The sequence below is a fragment of the Taudactylus pleione genome, unplaced genomic scaffold, assembly GCF_031769625.1.
Source record: "Taudactylus pleione unplaced genomic scaffold, aTauple2 ptg000203l, whole genome shotgun sequence".
Lineage (NCBI taxonomy): Eukaryota > Metazoa > Chordata > Amphibia > Anura > Myobatrachidae > Taudactylus > Taudactylus pleione.
The window spans coordinates 4365034-4387023 of NW_028284605.1; the positions used below are offsets into that span (position 1 = coordinate 4365034).

Sequence of the window (21990 nt, forward strand, 5' to 3'; positions counted from 1 at the left end):
CCTACAGGCTTAGAATATGGCTGGCAATTTAGGTATAATCTATTATCTATATAATAATCCTGTAATATCTGACTTGTCTCCTACATGCATGCACAGTGTTACAAGCCTCTGCTGCCCCTCCAATGGCTTCCACTGCAGCGAGCTATGGGACAGACCTTAGCCTAGCTGGAGAAGAGGAGGACCCACAGGGAACTGGTAAGTATGCAGCTGTGGGACAGAGCAGGAGGCAGGACGGTGTAGAGCAGCAGGCAGACTGAGGTGACCCAGCATATGCCGGGTGCCCTTACTAGTCTATTATATATCTCCTACAATGTGTGTTTACCTTCTTGGAGGGCCCTCCCCCTCCCTACCCTCACAGCTCTCACTGGCTGGCTGACTTCTAGACACTAGTCCCACTTCTGTCTTCTCCCTCCAGCACTGTTAGGACAGTACTGTTATGCCTTGACAGCCCTATTGCCAGCATCGCTTCCCCACCCGCCCACACACACACTCGGGGTTGTAATATTATTCTGCTGGTGCCATGGTTCCTATGTGTTTAATAAATAGGTTTAGTCAGTGACTAAAATGTCTCCTTCAACAGCTGAACAATAAAGTCCAAAAAATTGTAAAAACAAGACTTATTGTATTTGTAATGTTAGGAAATGTATAACTATGATAATAGAGAAAGCCCTGTATACATGACTTCCAAAGAAAACCTTAATGCCACCAATGGCAGCTCAGTTCATCAGCATCACCATTAGGTTTACATGCATCTGCGTAGGGCCTGGTCCAGAGTTGCAGGTACGTCCACTTTGTGGTTGTACAGTATGTGTCCGCCGAGCATAAACAACTTTCAGTAACTATGGGTGATTCAGAGTCGGACGCATCTCAGCCACATCCCCACTGGCGGCTGAATGTGCGTAACTGGGCATTGGCATGTAGGCTTCGCAGAGCGAGTAGGCAGTATTGCAGAGTACCATACGATGGGTATAGGGCTGGTGCAAATGTGCGCCGATAGTGATGAAGGCTATTTACACAAGTGGGTGGAGAGAGAAGGTGCGGCCGCATAGATATGGTCATTTGTGAACATAGTAGTGTTGTGTGCTGGGAAATACATCTGAATCCTTCTCCAACTTGTGTGCAGCTCCGAATGAGGCCCCTACTGTTTAGTAGTATTTTACTACAAATGACTATAAGGAGAGGTATACTAAGCTCCGGAAAGTGTTAAATTGAAAAGTGATAAACTACCAATTTAACACTTGACAGTTAGGAGCTGGTTGGTTGGTAGTTTATCACTTTCCAGAGCTTAGTACATCTGCCTCTATTTATCATTCAGCCTATTGTTTACTTGTATATAGATATACAGTAGCTCACCCCACACAGGCCAATTCTGCCACTCATCCAGAGGGCCAAGAATTAAGATTGCTATCACATTCGTCCACACCGACAGGATTGCAAGTAGAAGAGTTCTGGTCATTCTGCACTGAGAATAAGCAGCTGGATCACTACTGCACTAAATGGGGCCCCTGTCAGCTTGATTGAAAATTGTTATATGGGGTTGAAGTTGGGATCTAAGCAAAAAAGAGCAAGTAAATTTGTACATTGGTAAAACCATGTTGCACTGCAGGTGGGGCAGATATAGATTTGGAGGGGTGTGTCCAAACTGAAATGTAAATTGCAGTGTATCAATAAAGTTGCTCAGTATTTGTGAGCTTCATGCAACAGTAGCCAGTATTTGCCCTGCATGCAAAAACAATAAATGTATTTGCAGCCCTTGCATTGCAGCATGGTTCGTTCTACATACAAAGTTAATTGTTTTTTTTTTTTGCTTGGTTGCTATATTTTATTGTGCATTGCACTTTATAATTAAATCCCACAGTATGATATAGGGCAGAATACCATATGTATAAGCACTGCTTAGGGCAGACTTGCCAACTTTCTGGCTGCCCCTTCCGGGAGGGAGCAGCCAGAACGGCATGACAGGGGGCGTGGCCATCATGAGGAGGCGGGGCCGGGCAGACAACATGAATTTGTGGGCGGAGTGGGGCAGAGCCACGCGATCGCATCATTTTGGCCCCACCCCCACTACACAATGCCGATATTGCAGGCATTGTGAGGCAGGGGGCGGAGCCAAAATGACGCAATTAAGAGTGAATCACGTCACCGGCCCCCCGCTGCGGGAGTTTCTAAGGTAAGCGGGGGGATAGGAGGGGTGGGCGGCAGCCGGGAGGATTGCCTACCTTCCCGGGAGGTCGGGAGCAGCACCCGATTTTCGGGAAGGGAGGGTAGGCAAGTATGTGTTAGGGTTACTTACCATGTTTATGTATATGCCAATCTTTACAGAAGGTTTGTTAGCTAGGAGAATGGGGTGTCTACGTACCAAGCCTTTGGTAGGGATAAAGTACCAACCAATCAGCTCCCAACTGTCACTGTGCAGGCTGTGTTTGAAAAATGACAGGAGCTGATTATTTGGTACTTTATCTCCATCGACTGTGATTCTCGGGAGTCTATGGGCCTGATTCAGAGCCGCTCGTAAGCGGCCGCACGTTCGTTCCGAGCGGTTTGCACAACTGGGCATGCGTACGGATCACAATAAGCATGCACGAACCAGTCAGTGCGGCCGAAAATCGTTTGTTCGCTAAATAGCGAATGCCTGCTATTTTGAGTGACAGGAGGAGGCGTATGTGGGTGGTAACGGGAAGGTGCTTGAAAACGGGGAGTGGAGATCAGAACGCAGGCGTGCCAAACGGTCAAAACGGGAGTTTTATGGGTGTGCATAATTAATACAGCAGTGTCATTGACCACGTCACTGGGTTATTTTATAGTCAGAACTGCTCGCAAGATTGTGGTAGGAAAAACCAACCACAAGAATAGCGAGTAGTTCATACGCTGGTCGATGTACTCGATTAATCTAATAAATAGCGGACATGACGTAGGATGCGAGCGGGCCAGGGGGCGTAGTTTTCCAAAAAACTACCGCAAGTTTTGTTCGCTCGTTCAGACCTGGAGGCGTGAACAGACCGCAAAGAGCGAACGGTTCATTTGAATAGCCACCCCTTTTTTCAGAACGAGCGAGCGCAAATACCGTCTGGCTCTGAATCAAGCCCTATGTACTAAGCCATAGAGAGAGATTATCAAACAAGCACTGGCTTTTTACTGCTGTGCTGTTAAATATATTTTATGTACAACCTTAAAGGCTATCGAGTGTGGTGGCCTATGTTTGACCTACTACCAGTGCTGGAACTACAGTGGGGTGCACAGGGCCAGATTAAGGTCTGTGGGGGCCCCTGGGCAACAAATGTGTGAGGGCCCCTATCAATAAAAGTTGTATGTATATACATATATATATATATATACACATATATATGTGTATATGTACACTATGTATATATATTTTAACATACCCCTTATGCAATGCCCCCTGTAGTTGTGCCCCTTCTGCAATGCCCCGAGCAGTTGTGCCTCTTCTCCAATTCCCCCTGTAGTTGTGCCCCCTAAAGTATTGCCCCCATACTAGTTCCCCCTCACCGCCCACACCCGTGAAGAAACTTACCTGCGTTTGCTCCACTCCGTCAGGGCTCCTGAGTCCCGCCGTCGATGCTGCTGCTGCTTCCACTGCCTGCTGGATCTAACTGGATCCAGCAGGCACGCAGGCTCCTCACATCGCGGGTGACATCATGACTGGGAGCTGGGAATGCTGGCCTCTGAAGCGATCAGAGGGCAGCGTTCACAGCTGATTTAAGTAAGTAGGTTGCAATCTACCGGTGGGAGCTCTGCAAGCTTCCAGTACATCATGATCAACCTTTTGGCCGGTCCTGATCTGGAGGATGTGGCCGGGAGTCGGGGACAGTGTGTCAGGGCCCTGCCTCTCTCCATCTGCCTATAATCCATGCCCTGGTGTTGCAGCTGCTTTGGGACAAAGAGGCGAGAGGGGCAACATATACCCTCCATGGAGACCATCTGAAGTTACGCTACTGAGTGTCGGTACTCAGAAGTTAAACTACTACTTATAGTGGCTCCAACCCATCAGCTGGGTTTAAATTTGTAATTAGTAGCCTATCTTGAAAAAATTGTTAATTACATCATCCACTCTGTACTGTATGTCTCCCTCTGCACCACACTACAGGGGGAAGTAGTTTAATTACTGAAAAATGTAGATTAAATAAATGGATGTTTCAAATATGCTTATAGCAAACATTAGATTTGCAGAGCTATGTAATGTACTGTGGCGCTTTGTGTATTCTTTTTTTTGGCAGATGGAGAATTTAAGATCCATTTACACAATTCACCTTTCCTAATAACCTAACAGACTCTAATATGAAGGAAGACAGCTGGTGAATAGCAGTAATCCACCATAAATAGCTGTACACTATATTACTGTTGCATGGTTTGTATTCCACTTGTTGCCAGGTGATACCAAAACAATCTCTGTTTCAGATAGGAGCTAATCATCTAACATTGTCTCTAGTGTCTGCTTTGTACATTTTTGCCTGTACCTCAACAAAGCAGTTCTGAGGTCACAGAAATCAATTATAAATGTGATCAATCTAGGCCACGGGTAAGAAACCATTGGAGATTCAACTGTGATTGATCTACAAAACCTACAGTGCTCAGCCAGCCATTCTCTGCTCCTAGTATAGATGTCAACTACCCCCAATTACCAGACAGTCCCAGATTTTTAAGACTTGTCCTTATTTTTTAATTGGGACAAACTAGCCAATGTGATTCCACAAACTGTATTTTTAATGCAAATCTCACTATATGCCCATATTATTATGATAGTTATTATAAAGGCTAAACATTTAAAATGCAAAAACTACAATACAGACAATTATTAACCATGTAGTTCAGTAGTTCGTGGCATGCATAGATACACCTGCTCAATGTCAGTGATCTTGTAAATCATTTTAAAATGCTGGAAACTATATCCTAACTCCCACACATGTGTGTGGATTCATGCATCACCATTAGGGGCCAATTTTTGATAAAGAATTATTTTTTTTTTTGGGGGGGGGGGGGGGCGCAATTTATGAAAAGTCTCTTGCTGGACAGTGTCCTGGAACAGAGTAAAGAGTAGTGTGAAAAATAAGCAAAAATGTTGTCTATAGGCTGCACCAGGGGTAGCCAACCCTGGTCCTCGAGAGCTACCAACAGGTTCCGTTTTCCAGATCACCTAGCTGGTGCACAGGTGTAGTCATTACTCACACATTTTAAAAGATCCACAGCTGGTGCTAATTATTTCACTTGTAATTCAGTGAGGAGACCTGGAAAATATGCACTGTTGGTAGCTCTCGAGGACCAGGGTTGGATACCCCTGGACTACACAATGGCTAATGCTATCTAAAGATTACTTTGGGGCAAAGTGCCAAAAAGCTAAACTTTTAGGAACTTTGTAAATAGGATATTTTTTGCAGTGCCCATAGAAAGCTACTGCAATCGGAAACACCTTGTTAAATAGCCCTCACATATATTGCAGAAGATCGACCGCAAAATTATAAAGATAATATATTCAAAAGATAAATAAAATAAATAGGCTTCTTAATCTGAACTAACATCTTTGTTTATACTGCAGGTCAATTAGTACATGTCAGGACAGGCCTCAATTGTTATCTCAGTTAATGCAGCCTTGAATTTCCCCAGGTTATACTTCTATAGTGGAATGTGTTTATATATAAACACCTGCTCATTTAGATCTTTCATGAGCTACAGTACTACGTAGTTGACAGAAGAGTGAAATGTGCAGAAAAGGAACATAAATTGTCTTACTAAGTGGAAAAGTTCAGATAACCATGTTTGTCCATAGAACTATATCATTAAATCACGTTTAATAGACTGAAACCAAGTGGGTACTGCTTTAAAATACAGCAATATAGGCCTGGAAATTCTCCAGTTTATAGGAAATGTGACCATTGCATCAGGTTTTATGCGTAATTAGAAGCTACTGTGCCACATTTTATGAACTGTAGGATCAATGTGCTGACTATACAAGGAGTGAATAGTTTGGGCAATTTTACATTTCACTTAATTGCAACCGAACAGGTGAGCTACTTTGCAGGGAGGAAAGATCTGAGCCTGTGGCCGGATCAATGAGCCTCCTAGAAATGTGGCACAATGTGTGGGGCCATCTGCTAAATATCTGCCAGTTTGTGTTGACATTTTAAATGTACAATACGCAGCCAAACAGTTTTATTATTTTACAGAATTGAGCTTCATTGCACCAATACTTGGTAACACAATCTAGTGCTATGCTGACAAATTATATAATTTATCCCATGAACTTCCTACACATTATACAGAATACACATACTTACACTGTTGCTAAAACATATGTTCAGTGCTGAGTTTAAAACAATAAAAATGCCCTAAGTTGTGATGAACTCTTAGCATCTTAAGTGTGATTGACCAATGACAGAGTATGTCTTGTATCGTTATTTATTTTTGTGTAGAACTAGAATGAGTAGATGGGGTTATGACAACCACTAGCCAATCAGATTGTTCATGGCAGCATTTCAGGACATGTGATACTGTGGGTAGCAGTAACCTGTCCCTCTGTGTGCGAGGACAGGGCAGCAGGTTACAGGGACAATGTCAGATAAGAGGATGCCAATGGAGGCAAGTTGGAAGTCACAGACTTACTGTTAGAATGGGCAGGGCCCTAATAACACATAACAGTAATGTGCAGGGCCAGAACAGAGGGCAGGGGAGCCGTCCCACCACACAGTGTAAAGGGCCTAATGGCTAGCACTGTCGCTCCCATGTAGCACCAGCATTTGGCTTGCAGGGTACCTGGAATGGCACCATGTAGCCTAACGAGCTGCCCTTTGTGCCCTTATGATGTTCTGGGCACTCTGCTCCTTCCTCCACCTCATCATCCTGACATCACAAGTTCGGGGACAGTGCCGACACAGGACGGAAACGCGTCCCACTAATGTGACTCCTAGATATGTTTGGCCCTTATTGCTTATATTAAAGTTTCTGACACCTCTTTACTGAATTTACAACTTTTTACAATGTGCACTTGGTGGTCTTTGTTGTACTAAAATGCCACCATTATTTACGCCTGGCATGTAGATAAGTAAAGTCTCAAGGTGCGTACACACGTAACAATTTTTTTAACTATTTAACTATAACGACGTCGTTATTATTCAAAAAATCGTTCAGTTCCTGAGTTATAACAATGAACGAAAATCGTTCAAGCGCGCTCCCGTTTGTAGTTCATTTCAGACTGACCAACATAACGATTTTCATTAAGGTAAGGAACATTTTTTGTTCATCGTTGTAAAAATCGTTCATTACACTTCAAAAAATCGTTCACTTTTCAAGGGAAAATCTGACAGATAACCGTTGGTTACAAATCGTTACATGTGTATGCAACTTTTACATAGTATTCATGTAATTGTGTCCAACAAAAGCTATCCTCAAGTATGCTCTAATTAATGCAAATGTCAATTAGGCAGCAAAGTCCTATTTAATCTACGAATTAAATATTCCACATTGGTGAGACATATACTCAAACATAGAAGACGGAGGCGCTTCAGCTGCACAGAGCTGTCGGCAGGTTCTGGCTAAATGTTCAGCCGCCTCATTGATACAACTCTAGTTAGGCAGAACTTTGGAAGTCACTGCCTGCTGGAGACACCTAATCAGATACATCCTTGTGCCCCAATGTCACAAAGAAAAGGGTCTTAAAAGAAATATAAATGTTACAATGTGAATGATATGCAAACACGATTTTAATTGAAAGTGAAAAGTATTGAATATGACTGGCATTTATTTTTACATGTCATTATTTTTATTATTTAATTTTTATTCTGTGTAATAAACTGACATTGGCGTGTTATAATAATAGCATGGAAAGGAGTAAATTTTAACCAAAATGTTGGGGACCACGGCCCCAGGTGCAATATGCAAATAAGACACCCCCTCTTATACATTTCTACACAATGCTTTTTACATATCAGTCCTTTCAGCCTATGCTTTACATAGTTGCTTTTAGCGGCACATTAATGCCGAAACATAACCACAGATGTACTATATTACCTTTATTAGGGCATTGCAGTGCAGATAGCAATCTCTGGCCAGCATGTAATGCTATATATAAAGACGACATGCCTAGAAGGAAACCGATCCTCTTGCACAGTAGTGATTTATCTAACTTTACAACACATATTACCAAAATAATTAAAAAGCTAAAAGAGAATGGCTCCTTTATAAGTATTAGCTTGTATACTATGACGTGTCAAATAATTATTTGTGTACAACAGCAAATTCTACTTCCATCCATAAGAAAACAGCCGCTGATATCCATTACAGTAGACATATCTTTCTGAAGACTGTTATTAAGCGTGCAATCAGATCACTGATTCTTCTAAATAGCACAATGGAAGTGTGTGACAACAGGTGTTAGCATACTGCCATATACTGAGCAGGCCCTTTGTGCAAAATCGTGCGTCCAAAGCCATCCTGTGCTGCCACACAGAGATGCCAACTATCAGTGTGTGTGTGTGTGTATACACACACATAAACATATATATATGTTTGTGTCAATCAGGTATAGTTAAGGATTTAGTATAGCATGTAACTGGAGTTATATTTGTACATATCTATATATTACATCCATTCACCTGTATATTATTATGTATCGTATTAACTTATGCAGTCATTTCACATGAATGTTCCAAGACGGATTGTAAATCATCAGTATGTGCCTTGTATTGTAGCTGTTTCTGTAAGAAATTTAATACCATAATAAATATGTCTACATACTTTGTTGTTTGGTATGCGTTCCTGTAACAGATTAATGCATCAATTTGCATATTAAATAGTACATTTTTAAAGATGGTATGTTAAAATTATTGTTTATTCATGCCTAATAGGGTGGAAAGCGAAGGCTGTCCTGCAATGCAGGTTATGAGCTATATCAGATTTGTATGATGTTCCTAACTGCCTTATGTATTGCATATATGTTAATATATGTCCCCAACTGTAAATGATAAAGATATTAGATTTCACAGATGAGTTCCAGAAACAAATAAAAGTAAAAGGCTGCAGCCTAGCCACAACCTACCCATCTGTTTTGGTTAAAATACAAAACCGTCAGCTGCACTGATCTTAAACTGGCTTTAGCGATCCTGTGACCCCCGCTGTCAGCCAACGGCATTTGTTTAACATTTCACACCGACCAGTAGAGGATCACGGAATTCCTTGAACAATGCAGAAGTGATGGCGGCACGGCAGCTCATAGCGGACACTACTGGATCTCATCTACGACAATATTGAAAAACGCTTTATAAGCAGACTTGGGTAGGTGGCACATGTGGCATGGAGTGCTTGCAAATTTTAACCTCATGGAACCTGATGCTTGTTTTTGGCAGCACACAAGCAGACCATGTAAGCGTTAAGCTCCTAGTACATTAGTGCTGATGGGCCTTATTATTTATTTATTACCAGTTATTTATTTAGCGCACACTTATTCCGCAGCGCTTTACAGAGAACATTTATTCATTCACATTCAGTCCCTGCCCCAGTGGAGCTTACAGTCTATATGAATCTTATGAATGCTTTCTGTAAATATAAAGGGTAATTACTATGCCAATTGGCCTGGAATATTTAGCATGATTTCACGCTATGTATAGCCAGACTAGTGCACACTTATACGCGCTCATGTAAATTTGCATGATTCTGCTACTTATAACTGCCTACATCTGCATGGGTGGAACAGGACAGGATGGTGGCATTCGATCATAGGCCAAGTACAGCTATTGCAAATACATTTCTGACCATGGAAAGACACATCTATGCCTGACAAAGCGTATTCTTTGCTGATGGCCCTTGGCATGTGAAAATATAGTTGCAGATGTTTTTTTCCTTGCTCAGGCACAGATTTTTCTCTTTTATGCATATTTAATTAAACTTTGGATTTGTTCTGTTTACGCAAGACATGGAGTAGCTCCCGGTGTGCTAATCTGGCCATCCACTATACAATATTCTGTCAGGTATCTGTCTGGTTGGAATGAAAACCTGGTAATGTATGGGAGCAAATGACAATCGTCCATTTGCTCATAAACACTGGAAAATAGCCAAAAATGGTTGTTCTGACAAATTGGTTAAAACACACAAATGTAACCAATTTGAACAATTTTTTTTGTCCTTTTTTCAGTGTTTAAAACCATATGATCGATTGTCATTCCAACCAGCCAGATTGGACAGATATCTGACAGAAAATTGTATAGTGGAAGCCCAGCTTTAGTTGGCTACTTCCACAAAACTGATCCAATTTTAAATTACTTTTTTTTTAACCTTAGGCTTCCCAATTTTTATTGCACTCGGTATACTAAATTGGAGATTAAAGCAAACTACAAATCTTGTATTTTTAGCACTTATAGTTTTTGAGTTATAAGCTGCATTAACCAGCCAAGTACGCTGGCCTCGTGGCAGCAGATTACGTCTGCTGCCGATCCCCGGCGTCAGACAATAGAGCCCCGGCTGGTGTAGTGGAGGAATCGCCTTACCAGACATCTCCGAGCATACAGTGCAGTCCGGGTCGCAGCATTGCTGCGAGCTAAGCTCCGTCGCGACCCGCTGAAATCACCAGCACAATTACTGATTTTGCAGCCTGGCGGAGGTAGGTGGAGTCGCAGTATGTGCGTCTTGACACAGACGCTTAGTACTGCCAACTTAAAAAAAACTTAAAATAAATCATAAAATAAAAAGCTTAGGACTGCCTGAGCAGTCCCATTACAAAGGTGTGTCTTGATCCTGCCGCACCAAACGAACAACTGAAGTCCTATGGCTAGGGATGGGGTATATATGGAGGAGGACCCAGGGGATTCTTGGAGCCAAAGTTTTAGCTGTTTGGTGCCTGGTCTTCCAACCATAATATCCCCATGGTATCCCTGTAGATCTCTATGGACCCTGAAGAAGAAATCCACAAATGTTGGCACCTGTAAGCATATTAAAACTTTTTTTTTTTTCAGGAAAGCAATAAGATATTTAAAGAAAAAAAAAATGTTCAAAACAGAAGAGGCTTCCATTTGATATACAACATGACTGAGTCAGTGTTGAATTCCTTAAACCAAAACATTTAAAACCAGATTTTCGAAAAAAAAGAAAAGTTTAACATTTAAAACTTTGGAGTCGACTCAATTAGACTTGCCCCACGAGTCACTGCGAGTATATGCTGTATTTATGGTAGCTCTAGAACTTTTATTTGCAGTCCCATAGAGATCAGACTGTGACGCAAGTCAAATTAGGGGACGTTGCCAGCATTTCCACACCACTGCAACGGCAGCTGCCCCCTTGCTCTTAACTGAATTGACCCCTTAGTATTTATTGCTTGAAGTTTTAAGATTGTTTATACCAAATTTCAAGTTGGGATCTAATTAGAATCTTATATTTTTATAGTATTTCTTATTCATATCAGAGATGAGCGGTTCGGAGTCGACTGTTTGTTCGGATCTGAAAACGAGGCAAAACCTTATGCGAAACTAGACATTTGGTAATGGGTGGTCCCAGTTCCAACCCATTACCAGAACTTATGTTACGAAGTTTGGCAATGTATTTTGTGATCATTATTTAGGCAGCAAAGATATGTAATGTTATTCCTATTAGTGTTCATGACAGAATGAGGGTGCTAAAGTGCGACAGAGTTAATATGCGAGCGCTCCCGGAAATGGGGCGTAGCCGACCAGGAGGGGGCGTGTCATGTCACCTCCCCAATTCGTCACTCTTGAGGGCAGAGAAACTGAGGTGGAGTTACAAGGAGGGTGAGGGCAGAAACACTGAAGGGGAGTTACAAGGAGGGTGAGTGCAGATACACTGAGGGGGAGTTACAAGGAGGGTGAAGGCAGAGACACTGAAGTGAAGTTACAGGGAAAATGAGGGCAGGGACACTGAGGGGGAGTTACAAGTTACAGGGAGGGTGAGGGCAGGTACACTGTGGGGGAGTTACAGGGAGGGTGAGGGCGGGGGACACTGAGGGGAAGTTACAGGGAGGGTGAGGGCAGGGACACTGTGGGGGAGTTACAGGGAGGGTGAGGGCAGGGACACTGAGGGGAAGTTACAGGGAGGGTGAGGGCAGGTACACTGTGGGGGAGTTACAGGGAGGGTGAGGGCAGGGACACTGTGGGGGAGTTACAGGGAGGGTGAGGGCAGGGACACTGAGGGGAAGTTACAGGGAGGGTGAGGGCAGGGACACTGAGGGGAAGTTACAGGGAGGGTGAGGGTAGGAACACTGAGGGGGGTGATACAAGGAGGGTGAGGGCAGGGACACTGAGGGGAAGTTACAGGGAGGGTGAGGGTAGGAACACTGAGGGGGTGATACAAGGAGGGTGAGGGCAGGGACACTGAGGGGAAGTTACAGGGAGGGTGAGGGTAGGAACACTGAGGGGGTGATACAAGGAGGGTGAGGGCAGGGACACTGATGGGAAGTTACATGGAGGGTGAGGGCAGGTACACTGGGGGGGAGTTACAGGGAGGGTGAGGGTAGGAACACTGAGGGGGAGTTACAGGGAGGGTGAGGATAGGGACACTGTGGGGGAGTTACAGGGTGGGTGAGGGCAGGTACACTGTGGGGGAGTTACAGGGAGGGTGAGGGCAGGGACACTGAGGGGGAGTTACGAGGGTGAGGGCAGGGACACAAAATGGGAATTACAGGGAGGGCAGGGTTGTTGCTAGATCCAAGTTGAAGAAAGGACCTGATGTCACAACCACATGACCACTATGGCAGGGCCAAACCGCTACAAGTGTTACCATCCACGTGGGCATAGAGGGGAAATATAAACCTGTGGTGAGCGAAGCAAGGCACCGTGCCCGAAGCGTGGCGAGTGGACACTTTTGGTTCCCCGTTCTTAACCTTGCCCCTCCCCCTTTGGTCACGGGTCACGTGGTTGTGACGTCAGAGGTCCTGTCAAACATCTCATTCTAGACCTAACCATGAGGGCAGGGACACTTAGGGTGAGTTACATGGAGGGAGAGGTCAGGGATACTGAGGTAACCAAATGTGACCATGTGATATATATATATATCTATACATATATATATATATATTCAGTGTATAATAGAATTTGCCACTTATCGCATGTGTGCACGCTCCCGTTTATCATGCTATCCTATTGCAAAACTGGAGATATCTAATTTGCACGATAATTCTTGCATGGATGACAGGTGAAAATGAGGAAATCAGCCTATACCCCAAAAGGAGGTAAATTAAGGTAGGGTGATGAACAGAAGTGTGTTAGTGACCATAATCCAAGGGCTTGGGGTTATTAAATTGTGCCAAATGGCTGCTATATGTATTTTTGTCTTTCAGTGAAAACAATGATAGAAAGCAATATTTGTTTGGCCAAAATAAATGCTTTAGTTAACTTAGGAGTACATTAAAATGGCTGTAAGCATATTTTTGTGTCATTATAATGCATTTTTAAAAATACACCTGTCACTTGTACCCGCATAGTTTAAAAAACACTTGCCCCATCCATACAGCACCCCATATACCATTCCCACTACCTTAAACCCAATTTCAACTCTTCTTACTTTTTCACCCCTAAAATAACATGTAATTATTGGCCAAGTTAAGCCAATTAAAAATTATTTTTGCCTAATTAGTCATAAGGAGGGTGTCCCAGTGGTTCTGCACCAAGTCCTGACTTTTTTAGCCAAAAATAGGTGTTTTGCACAACTTATCACCTCTCAAAGGCAGTGAAAAGAAATTTGCGATAATTACTACAGGTATACCAGTTTTTGCATATGCGAAAACCGCAGCTAATAGGACAGCATAATAACCATGTTCAGAGAAAAATTTGTTATCACGGCTAATTGGATACCCCAAATCTGTGATCTTGAAATGTTGACTTTATTAAACCTAGTCATTTTGTATATCAAATGAAAGCATTTGTTCTGTACATTTAACTTTTTCTTAATCGGCCTGAGGAAATTAGGTTTTGTATGATCACAATTGCCAAAATGTGAGGATTGTTAAATTTTTTAAACAATCATAGATCAAAAACTACAGGAGAGTTCTTGCATTAAATTATTTTTTTTATATTGGAGACACCCTCTTGCTTAGGGCGGTATCCAAGTAGATGCAATTGGTGAAAACCGTGGATTTTTCGCCGATTATCCCCGTTTTTGCCAATGTTTTTTTCCCCCTATCCTATTATTTCGGACAAAATAATAGGATATTTATCCTGAAAACACAGAGGATCCGTGATAAGTTCACAGACTTGTGTGTTTTCGCCATTTCAGGGGCGAAAAAATTTAACTTTCGTGGATTTTCTTCTCGGGACCCCTAAGGTCCCGAAAAAAAAGCCCCAATAAGTGCCGGCGTCTGGGGGACTTCGGCGCTAATTGGATAGCCCCAGGGCATCCATTAGCGCCCGAACAATATTTGGGGCTCATTGGACACAACCCTTAGGGCGCTAATGGATCTCTTGGGGCTATCCAATTAGCCCCGAAGTCCGTCTAACGCCAGCACTTATCGGGGGCTTTTTTTTCGGGACATGATCTGTCCAGAGAAAAAAAAAATCAACGAAATGTGCTGTTTTTTTCGACCCTGGAACGGCGAAAACACATAGGATCCCGTGATAAATCCATGGATCTATGTGTTTTCGGGAGAAATATACTGAATAGGGGGGAAAAAAAATTAGCAAAATATTGGGATAATCGGCAAAAAATCCCAGTTTTTGGACTCTCTCGGCTAATTTGATACCGCCCTTAGTATTAAATGTACGCAGGAAATAAAAGTAAATGACAAGATTATTTACATCGGATCGCTTGACATTTAAAGACCCAGGTAACGTTATTGTAGTTGAATTGATTCCTAATACCAAATGCATTTGTTACACACAAAGGAAACGGTATACAGCATGTGCACAAGTGTCATATGCTACAGTTGTGGTCTGGAATGCATCTTGAGCTGTGCATATGGGTGGCAACAGGCAATTTTTTTTTTTTCTGAATATTTTATCCTAACTTGGCAATGAACTCTGCATCAGCCCCAAAATGTTCCTTTAGGACCAGGACTAAAACACAACGTGGTTTAAGGAAAAGTATTATTACCCTTAGGGCGATGGCAGGATGTTTCATAACAATGAGTTTTTACATTTAGAACAATTAAACATTCTGCAGCCGAAAGACTTACATTGGGCTCAATGTGAGCCATGATTCCCTTATAACACAATACATGTTGCATGAAATACCTAAAGCCCTATTAACAAGCATATTAATATAAATTAATTTGTAAATATTTCCATTAGACAAATACACGTGAAAAATCTGAAATGAAAAATATGTGTTGCAGGGCAATTTAATTAACCCCTAGGTAGGATGTGCACTGATAAGTACGGGAGAGCAACAACATTCACTGCACTGCTCAGCCCCTATGGGAGTGCAAAATAAAATGAACAATAGTGCAACCACAATGAGGAACTATTACCAGGCCAGCATCACAGATAGTGGATGGTTCTTAAACAGAGCAATTGTGACTGGGAAATTCAAGATAATTAACTCTTGGATAAGGTACCTCAACCTTTATATTGAGTATAGCTTTAACCTTTGTATTATGCAAAAGTGGTGACATAAAAACATGATTAAAATGAAACATACTAGAATGATAAGTTTAGATCTTGTGATGGCTACATGAGGACCGGATGACTGAATATATGGTACCTTGACATAACCATTAAAACTTTCTTTAAAATAAATAAACACAATTACAAATGTGAAAGTGCAAAAGGCAAAATATGTGGACACCTGAACATCACTCCCATATGTGCTCCTTGAACATTTCAATCCAAAACCTTGTGCATTAATATGCAGTTGGTCCTCCATTGCTGCTATAACAGGCTGCACTATTATGGGAAGGCTTACCAGATATTGGAACACAAATGTGGGTATTTGCAGCAACTCTGCGACAGAGCATTAATGAGGTTGGGCACTAATTCTAGGCAATAAGGCCTGGCACAGGACCAGTCTTCCAATACATCCCAAAGGTGTTCAATGGGGATAAGGTCAGTGCACGGTACAGGCCAGCCAAGTTTTTCCACACCAATTTTGATGCACCTCCTTGAGCACAGAGGCATTGTCATGCAGAAACAGGCAAGAGCTTTCACCAAACTGTTACCACAAAGTGGGCAGCACACGGTTCTCAAGAATCTCATTGTATGAGGCAGCACTATTTCCAATCACTGCCTCCCAGCCTTAAATTGTTTAGTAGTGCTTTGTACAATGAATGTAGGAGGCGGCACTTAGTTTGTATAGGAAATTACATCAATGAGATGCCTCAAGAATTTTTGTAACATCCCTGATATGTAATCTGGAGGAAGCTTGTTTTTAACCAGTACCAATATCCAAGACAACGCAGAATATGAATTCAGCAGACACCTGTGATATAGCTTCATATTCATCGTTTCCAAATAAATCCATATTTTTTTGTTGCCATGAATATGGGTTTGGCCATACAATTCCTGCCTTCATGGTTTGTTGGTGACAGGTACATTTGAGAGAATTGTAAACCTTGTGTATACTATATTGCCTTCTATGGTTCTCACATTTCCGTTCTCTCATCCATCATACTGTATGTTTGAATTTAAATAGAAAACACAGAAATCCAATTAAACACAGTTACTTACAGCATGCCGTGTATCTGGAGTGCAAAAACAAAGAATACACAACATGAGACAACATTTTAGCTGAATCCTTGTATTGTATCACCTGCACAAACATCACACTTTAGCACTCCGGACCAGAAAAATTAATTGATAACAAAACTTCTTGTCACACTAACTGCAGTCATTTATTAAGCAGATTAAACTATCGAAAGTAACATTTTCCCTAATCCTCTTCTTTTTCCACATGAGCTTTGACTCCAGCTCGAGTCATTTGTCTAGCGAGATACCGATCTCTAGCCGATCCCAAAGTCTCTTCATTACTGCGCTTTGCAAATTTATTGCTAGCCACTTTTGAGGTTTCCTCCACCTTGCGCTTGGAGTCAGGCATCTTTTCAGGTTGATCTTCACAATGAGTTTCTGATGGAGATGGGCTCTTTTTCTCAGGGTCACTGTGTTTCTTCCCTTTGTCTGACCTCTCCCCATGCTCCCTATCTGGCCTGCTTGCACGCTCCCTATCTGGCCTATCTGCGCGATCTCTATCTCTATATTCTTTATCAGACCCATCTCTCCTCTTTTCATCATCAATTCTTTCTTTGTGTTTTTTGCCTCGATCCCTGTCTTTTTCAGTATATCGTTCAGTCTCCTCTTTTCGATGACTGCTTTTCTCTCTTCTTCCTTCTCTGCTACCACTCTCGTGTTCTCTCCTCTCTTTTATCCTCACTTGGGAATCCTGGTCTTCCCTTCTTCTGTGCCAGTCTTTGTTGTCATGTTCCCAATGCCTTGGTCTTTCCTCCAGCTCTCCCTTAGAATCTCTGTCATGATCTCGCTGGTTACGATATTTCTCCTTCTCTGGCCGGCCTAGCTCATTTGGGCTCTTACCCTTTTGCTTGTGGTGATCATCGAACTCCTCACTGGATGAACTTGAATGCCGATGCCTACCATGGGTCTTACTATTTCTTTCTTTTCTATCGCTCTGGTTCAATTTGATTGGTGGCTTTTGGTCAGTTATGTCCTCTTCGTCATTACTAGACTCTGTCCCTAAATCACTATCAGCATCAATGTTATCCTCACAATTTCCATCATTTGGCTCATCTGAATATCCTTTTGGCTTCTCTTCTTTTACCCTAAATGTGAAAGAAAGACGAAGTAGGAATATTTTACCCATGAATAATTATAGTAACTTAAGTTTTGAGTTTCAAATTATATGCATACATCACACAATGTATAGATGCCGAATAATATGTGTTCAGAAAGAAACTCCAAGCCGCACTAAATGTGTTACTAATTTGCTCATTTACAGCTGACAACACAACAAGTTGCAAATAAGTATTGGATTTTAAACAGCTACTCTGCTTCATTCCAAGTACTCTTCTATGCAGTATTATAGATGAAAAAGAATAAACAGCACTGGGTTATCAGTGCGGACACATTTTACTTACAGGTGATGGGAATAGCCGTGCGGAGCAGATTTGTGCCGAGTTATGCATACTCCTTATATGAAGGAGTTTGAGTCCTGCTGTATGTGGAGGGCGGATTTGTCACATCTCTGGCCTTCTATGGCTGTTACATAGATGGTTTGTTTATTATTTAGGATGGGGATCTTTCCACGGCACAGCATTTTGTTTTATCTAATACTAAACACTTTACATTTTTCCCTTCATCTAAAAAACAGTAGGCATCTTGTTAATTTCCTGATGTGACTCTTGAAGCCAAGAGTAATTCTTTTATCACATCTAATTATTGTAAGGAAGTGGTTCTTATGTACACTATAGTAGTGCACAATACCTAACATGGAAAATAAATATTCCAAAAAAACCAAATGATGAGGCTGTGGAGGAACTGTAGAACTCTGGGCACTTTCATATTCAAGAAATAAAAATGTTACAAGATTTTCAAATTACAGGTTATTATGCTATTATGGAGACATTAGGAAATTAAACAGAAAAGATCTGATTCAGATTAATAAAAATAAAATAAAGTATAAAACAACGAAAGTGGGGAAAGAAACAATAGAATCAGACAAATGCATAGCATTCATTTCCAAGTACAATACTTTATATCAATAAAAAATACAACATATTAAAACAAGAGCCTATTCTAAAAGACTCTTATTCCACAAAATCCTTTATCTACAAAAAGAATAATTGCCTTACAGAACATATTGGCCCCATGCCTACTGAAGCCCAATATGAATTTCTAATGGGTGGGTCGCTTCCCTAAGGATTGGCTTTTATGTAAGCCACATCAATTCTACAACTCTAGCAATTGTTTTACCTGTAACCACGCAGTTAACAGAAAATAAATCTCCTATGGCACAGAGGGTAAAACTTTAGAAATTAAGGGACATCTTTAATAACAGGTGATATTCTTGTTATCACTCATTACTAATCTTAAATGGTGCTCCAACCAATCAGCTCCTGTCATTTTTCAAACACATGACAGGAGCTGATTGGTTAAAGCACCATTTAAGATTAGTAATGAGTGATAACAAGAATATCACTCGCTATTAAATATGCCCCTGAGAGCTTTATAAATTGTGATACAAAGTACATGATGTACTTATTACACTACATTTGTCAAAATAAATTTATCAGGAGATAGAGGTTTAAAGCAACACTTCCTAGAGCATCGCAGAATTATCATACATAAAAAAATAAAATGATAGTGTTTCAAAACACTTTTCAGATCATCACAATGGCGATCCACAAGGTTTCACTGTCGTGGGGTTGCAATCTGTTGTCGCAACTACTGTACACGAGGCAGATTTAGAACCCTTTGTCGTAAAGAGGTGTTATAGATCTTCAACCTAAACACCCTATGCACAGAAGGGTTCAACCAAGTGAATAATATAAAGATGTTTAGTTTTATAATAATCTATATCTCTTAGTTCCCTTTTCTCTTTTTTGAACATGTATTCTTACATGCTAAAACAGTATCCCTGGTAAATACTCACCTATCCCTGGAAAAAGTAGGTCTATAAACATAAATCTGATTATATATTATTCTTCACTTTTATCACCACTATTTTCTGTATTCAACTGTAGATCGTTCGTAGATCTTTTCAATTTTCTCATGTCAGGTTTCTCTACCAGCATTATTTTGTCCATTACTTTACAGTTGCATCTTCTACATATTTACATAACTGCTAGTAAAATAGAACTTCACTATTAAACAACTATAGAAGTAGGCACACACAAGTTCACTTCGCATCCAGAGGTGACTAGCTTAAGCCGGACACAAACTGTTGCCTTTTCTATCTTCGTTCTATACTTCATAAACACCCAAGCTGATTGGAAAGAATATTTTGCTGAATGTGCTCTGGTAATTACTACTCCCCTGAATCTGCAACTTACGTACTGCCATTAATTGAACAATAGCATGAGGCAAAATGGATTTTCTTGCCTGAAGTTTGTGGAGTCCCACTAACCTAGTCACTATAATATGCACTATATACTTAAGGGGACTTGAGTCAATACTTTCTCAGGATGTTCTTTACAGCAGGTGCACTATTCAGATGGGTGTGGTATAAAAGATGGACAGTCAATAGTTCGACACCAGATGTTGGATAAGCAAAAGGTTGGGGTAAAAAAAAATAAAAAATTGACAGGGTCAAATGGCCGACAGGTAAATGATCGACATGGACTAAGGTCGACAGGGTCAAAAGGTCGACACAAAAAAGGTCGACACATTTTGTTTTATTTTAACCCTTATCCTCACATGTACTCCCCCTGGTGCCTAACCATTCCCCTAGTACCCAACATTAACTGTGCTCTTCCGTAGCCTTACCCTCCGCCGAGTGCCTAACCCTTACCCTCATCCAAAAAATAATGAAAAATAATGAAAAAACATGTGTCGACCATTTGAACATGTTGACATGATAACTTCCGACTTTTTGACCCTGTCGACTATGTGGTGTCAACCTATTGACTGTCTATCTAGACACTGTAGAGCTTCTATCCAGATACCATTGAGATTGATACGCTTGAGCCACAAGTGGTTATTTAATACACTTACATGCGCTCTGAATATATTTGTTCTGAAAGTTTATGGATTTTTCATATGTAATCTTTTAAAACAAATTGATTTTTATGTATAAAGGAAAAAGATAGGCCAACCCGCGCTAGCTCATGGAAATATGAGTATACTACACAATGTGTTGAATCCAATCCTGCTTGTATCATTTAGTTCTTAGGGGGTGAAAGACCGAGACTTACATTAAAATTCTCACCCGAATGTCCATAATGCTATCTTTCCTTTCCTCTCTCTTATTATTACACTCACAGGCTAGATGATACAACAGATATAAATCTTAAAAAGGAGACACTTACATTAGTATTCTGCCTCAAGTACCCGTAACAGTTTCTTTAATTTTTGGCTCCTGGGGATGCGTCTGTCTCATGTATGACACGCAAATACCCAGTAGAAGCAGGAAGCGATTTATTAACACCTACTAATAAAATCCATAGCTTTGTAAAACATAGAATAAAAATAAGACACAACAGGATATATTCCAAGCAGGACTTACAAACAGATCTCTCGGAGATCGCGGGGACATTGGCAATAATCAATCCGAACAGTAAGTACCCAAATGTGTGGTCCTTCTAGTCCTTAGATGGAGTTGATGTCTTCAAAACGTTCCCAAGAGCTCTCTCCCCTTTATCAATAAGGGCACTTCTTGATAAAGTGGAGAGAGCTCCCGGAAATGCGGAACATACCTTTCCGGAAAGGAAAGATAGCTTTATGGATATTCGGGTGAGAATTTTAATGTAAGTCTCGGGCTTTCACCACTCAGAACTAAGGGATACAAGCAGGATTGGATTCAACACATTGTGTAGTATACTCATATTTCCATTATCTAGCACTGGCTGACCTATCTTTTTCCTTTATACATATTATCTCCAGGCTATCAGGGTGTGCCTGTTTTCTAAGGCTGTACTAGCTGCTGAATCCATAGAAGCGCAGGTTTGAGTTACTGCTTTTGATTTAATTAAATAGCTTTTATATTTTCGTCCAGTCCATATGTTAGCCAGTTGGTCGGAACCCACACATAACTACTAATACCCTTAGATTTCACAGAAGACTATGGGCCTCATTCAGACCCACTCGCAAGCGGCTGTCCGCTCGCAAGTGGGTCGATGGTGTGCACTGCGCATGCGCACGACGGAGGGAGCTCCGTCGTGCGCATGCGCCAGACGCGACGAGCGAAGGACTTTCCTTCGCTCGTTGTGTCTGATCAAAGGGGGCGTGCTGTCGATGTTGGGAACGCCTACCGTCAGGGAACGCCTACCAAGGGAACGCCTACCATCAGAAGCTGGCCCCACTGACATCACTAGTGATGTCAGTGGGAGTGATTTTGGCTCTGATAGAGCCAAAATCACTCCAGGGCTTGTGGTCGAAAACCCCG

General features: G+C 41.5%; 1 protein-coding gene across 1 annotated transcript in view; it reads right to left on the reverse strand.

Annotated features, from left to right (window-relative positions):
• Nucleotides 1-16670: 16670 nt before the first annotated feature.
• Nucleotides 16671-21990, reverse strand: part of NSRP1 (nuclear speckle splicing regulatory protein 1) — an 83732-nt gene continuing 78412 nt past the window's right edge. Inside the window, exon 7 of the mRNA XM_088477799.1 lies at nt 16671-17710. Within this exon, the coding sequence (XP_088333925.1) occupies nt 16810-17710 (901 nt within the window). The 3' untranslated portion in view covers nt 16671-16809. The remainder of the gene's footprint in view (nt 17711-21990) is intronic.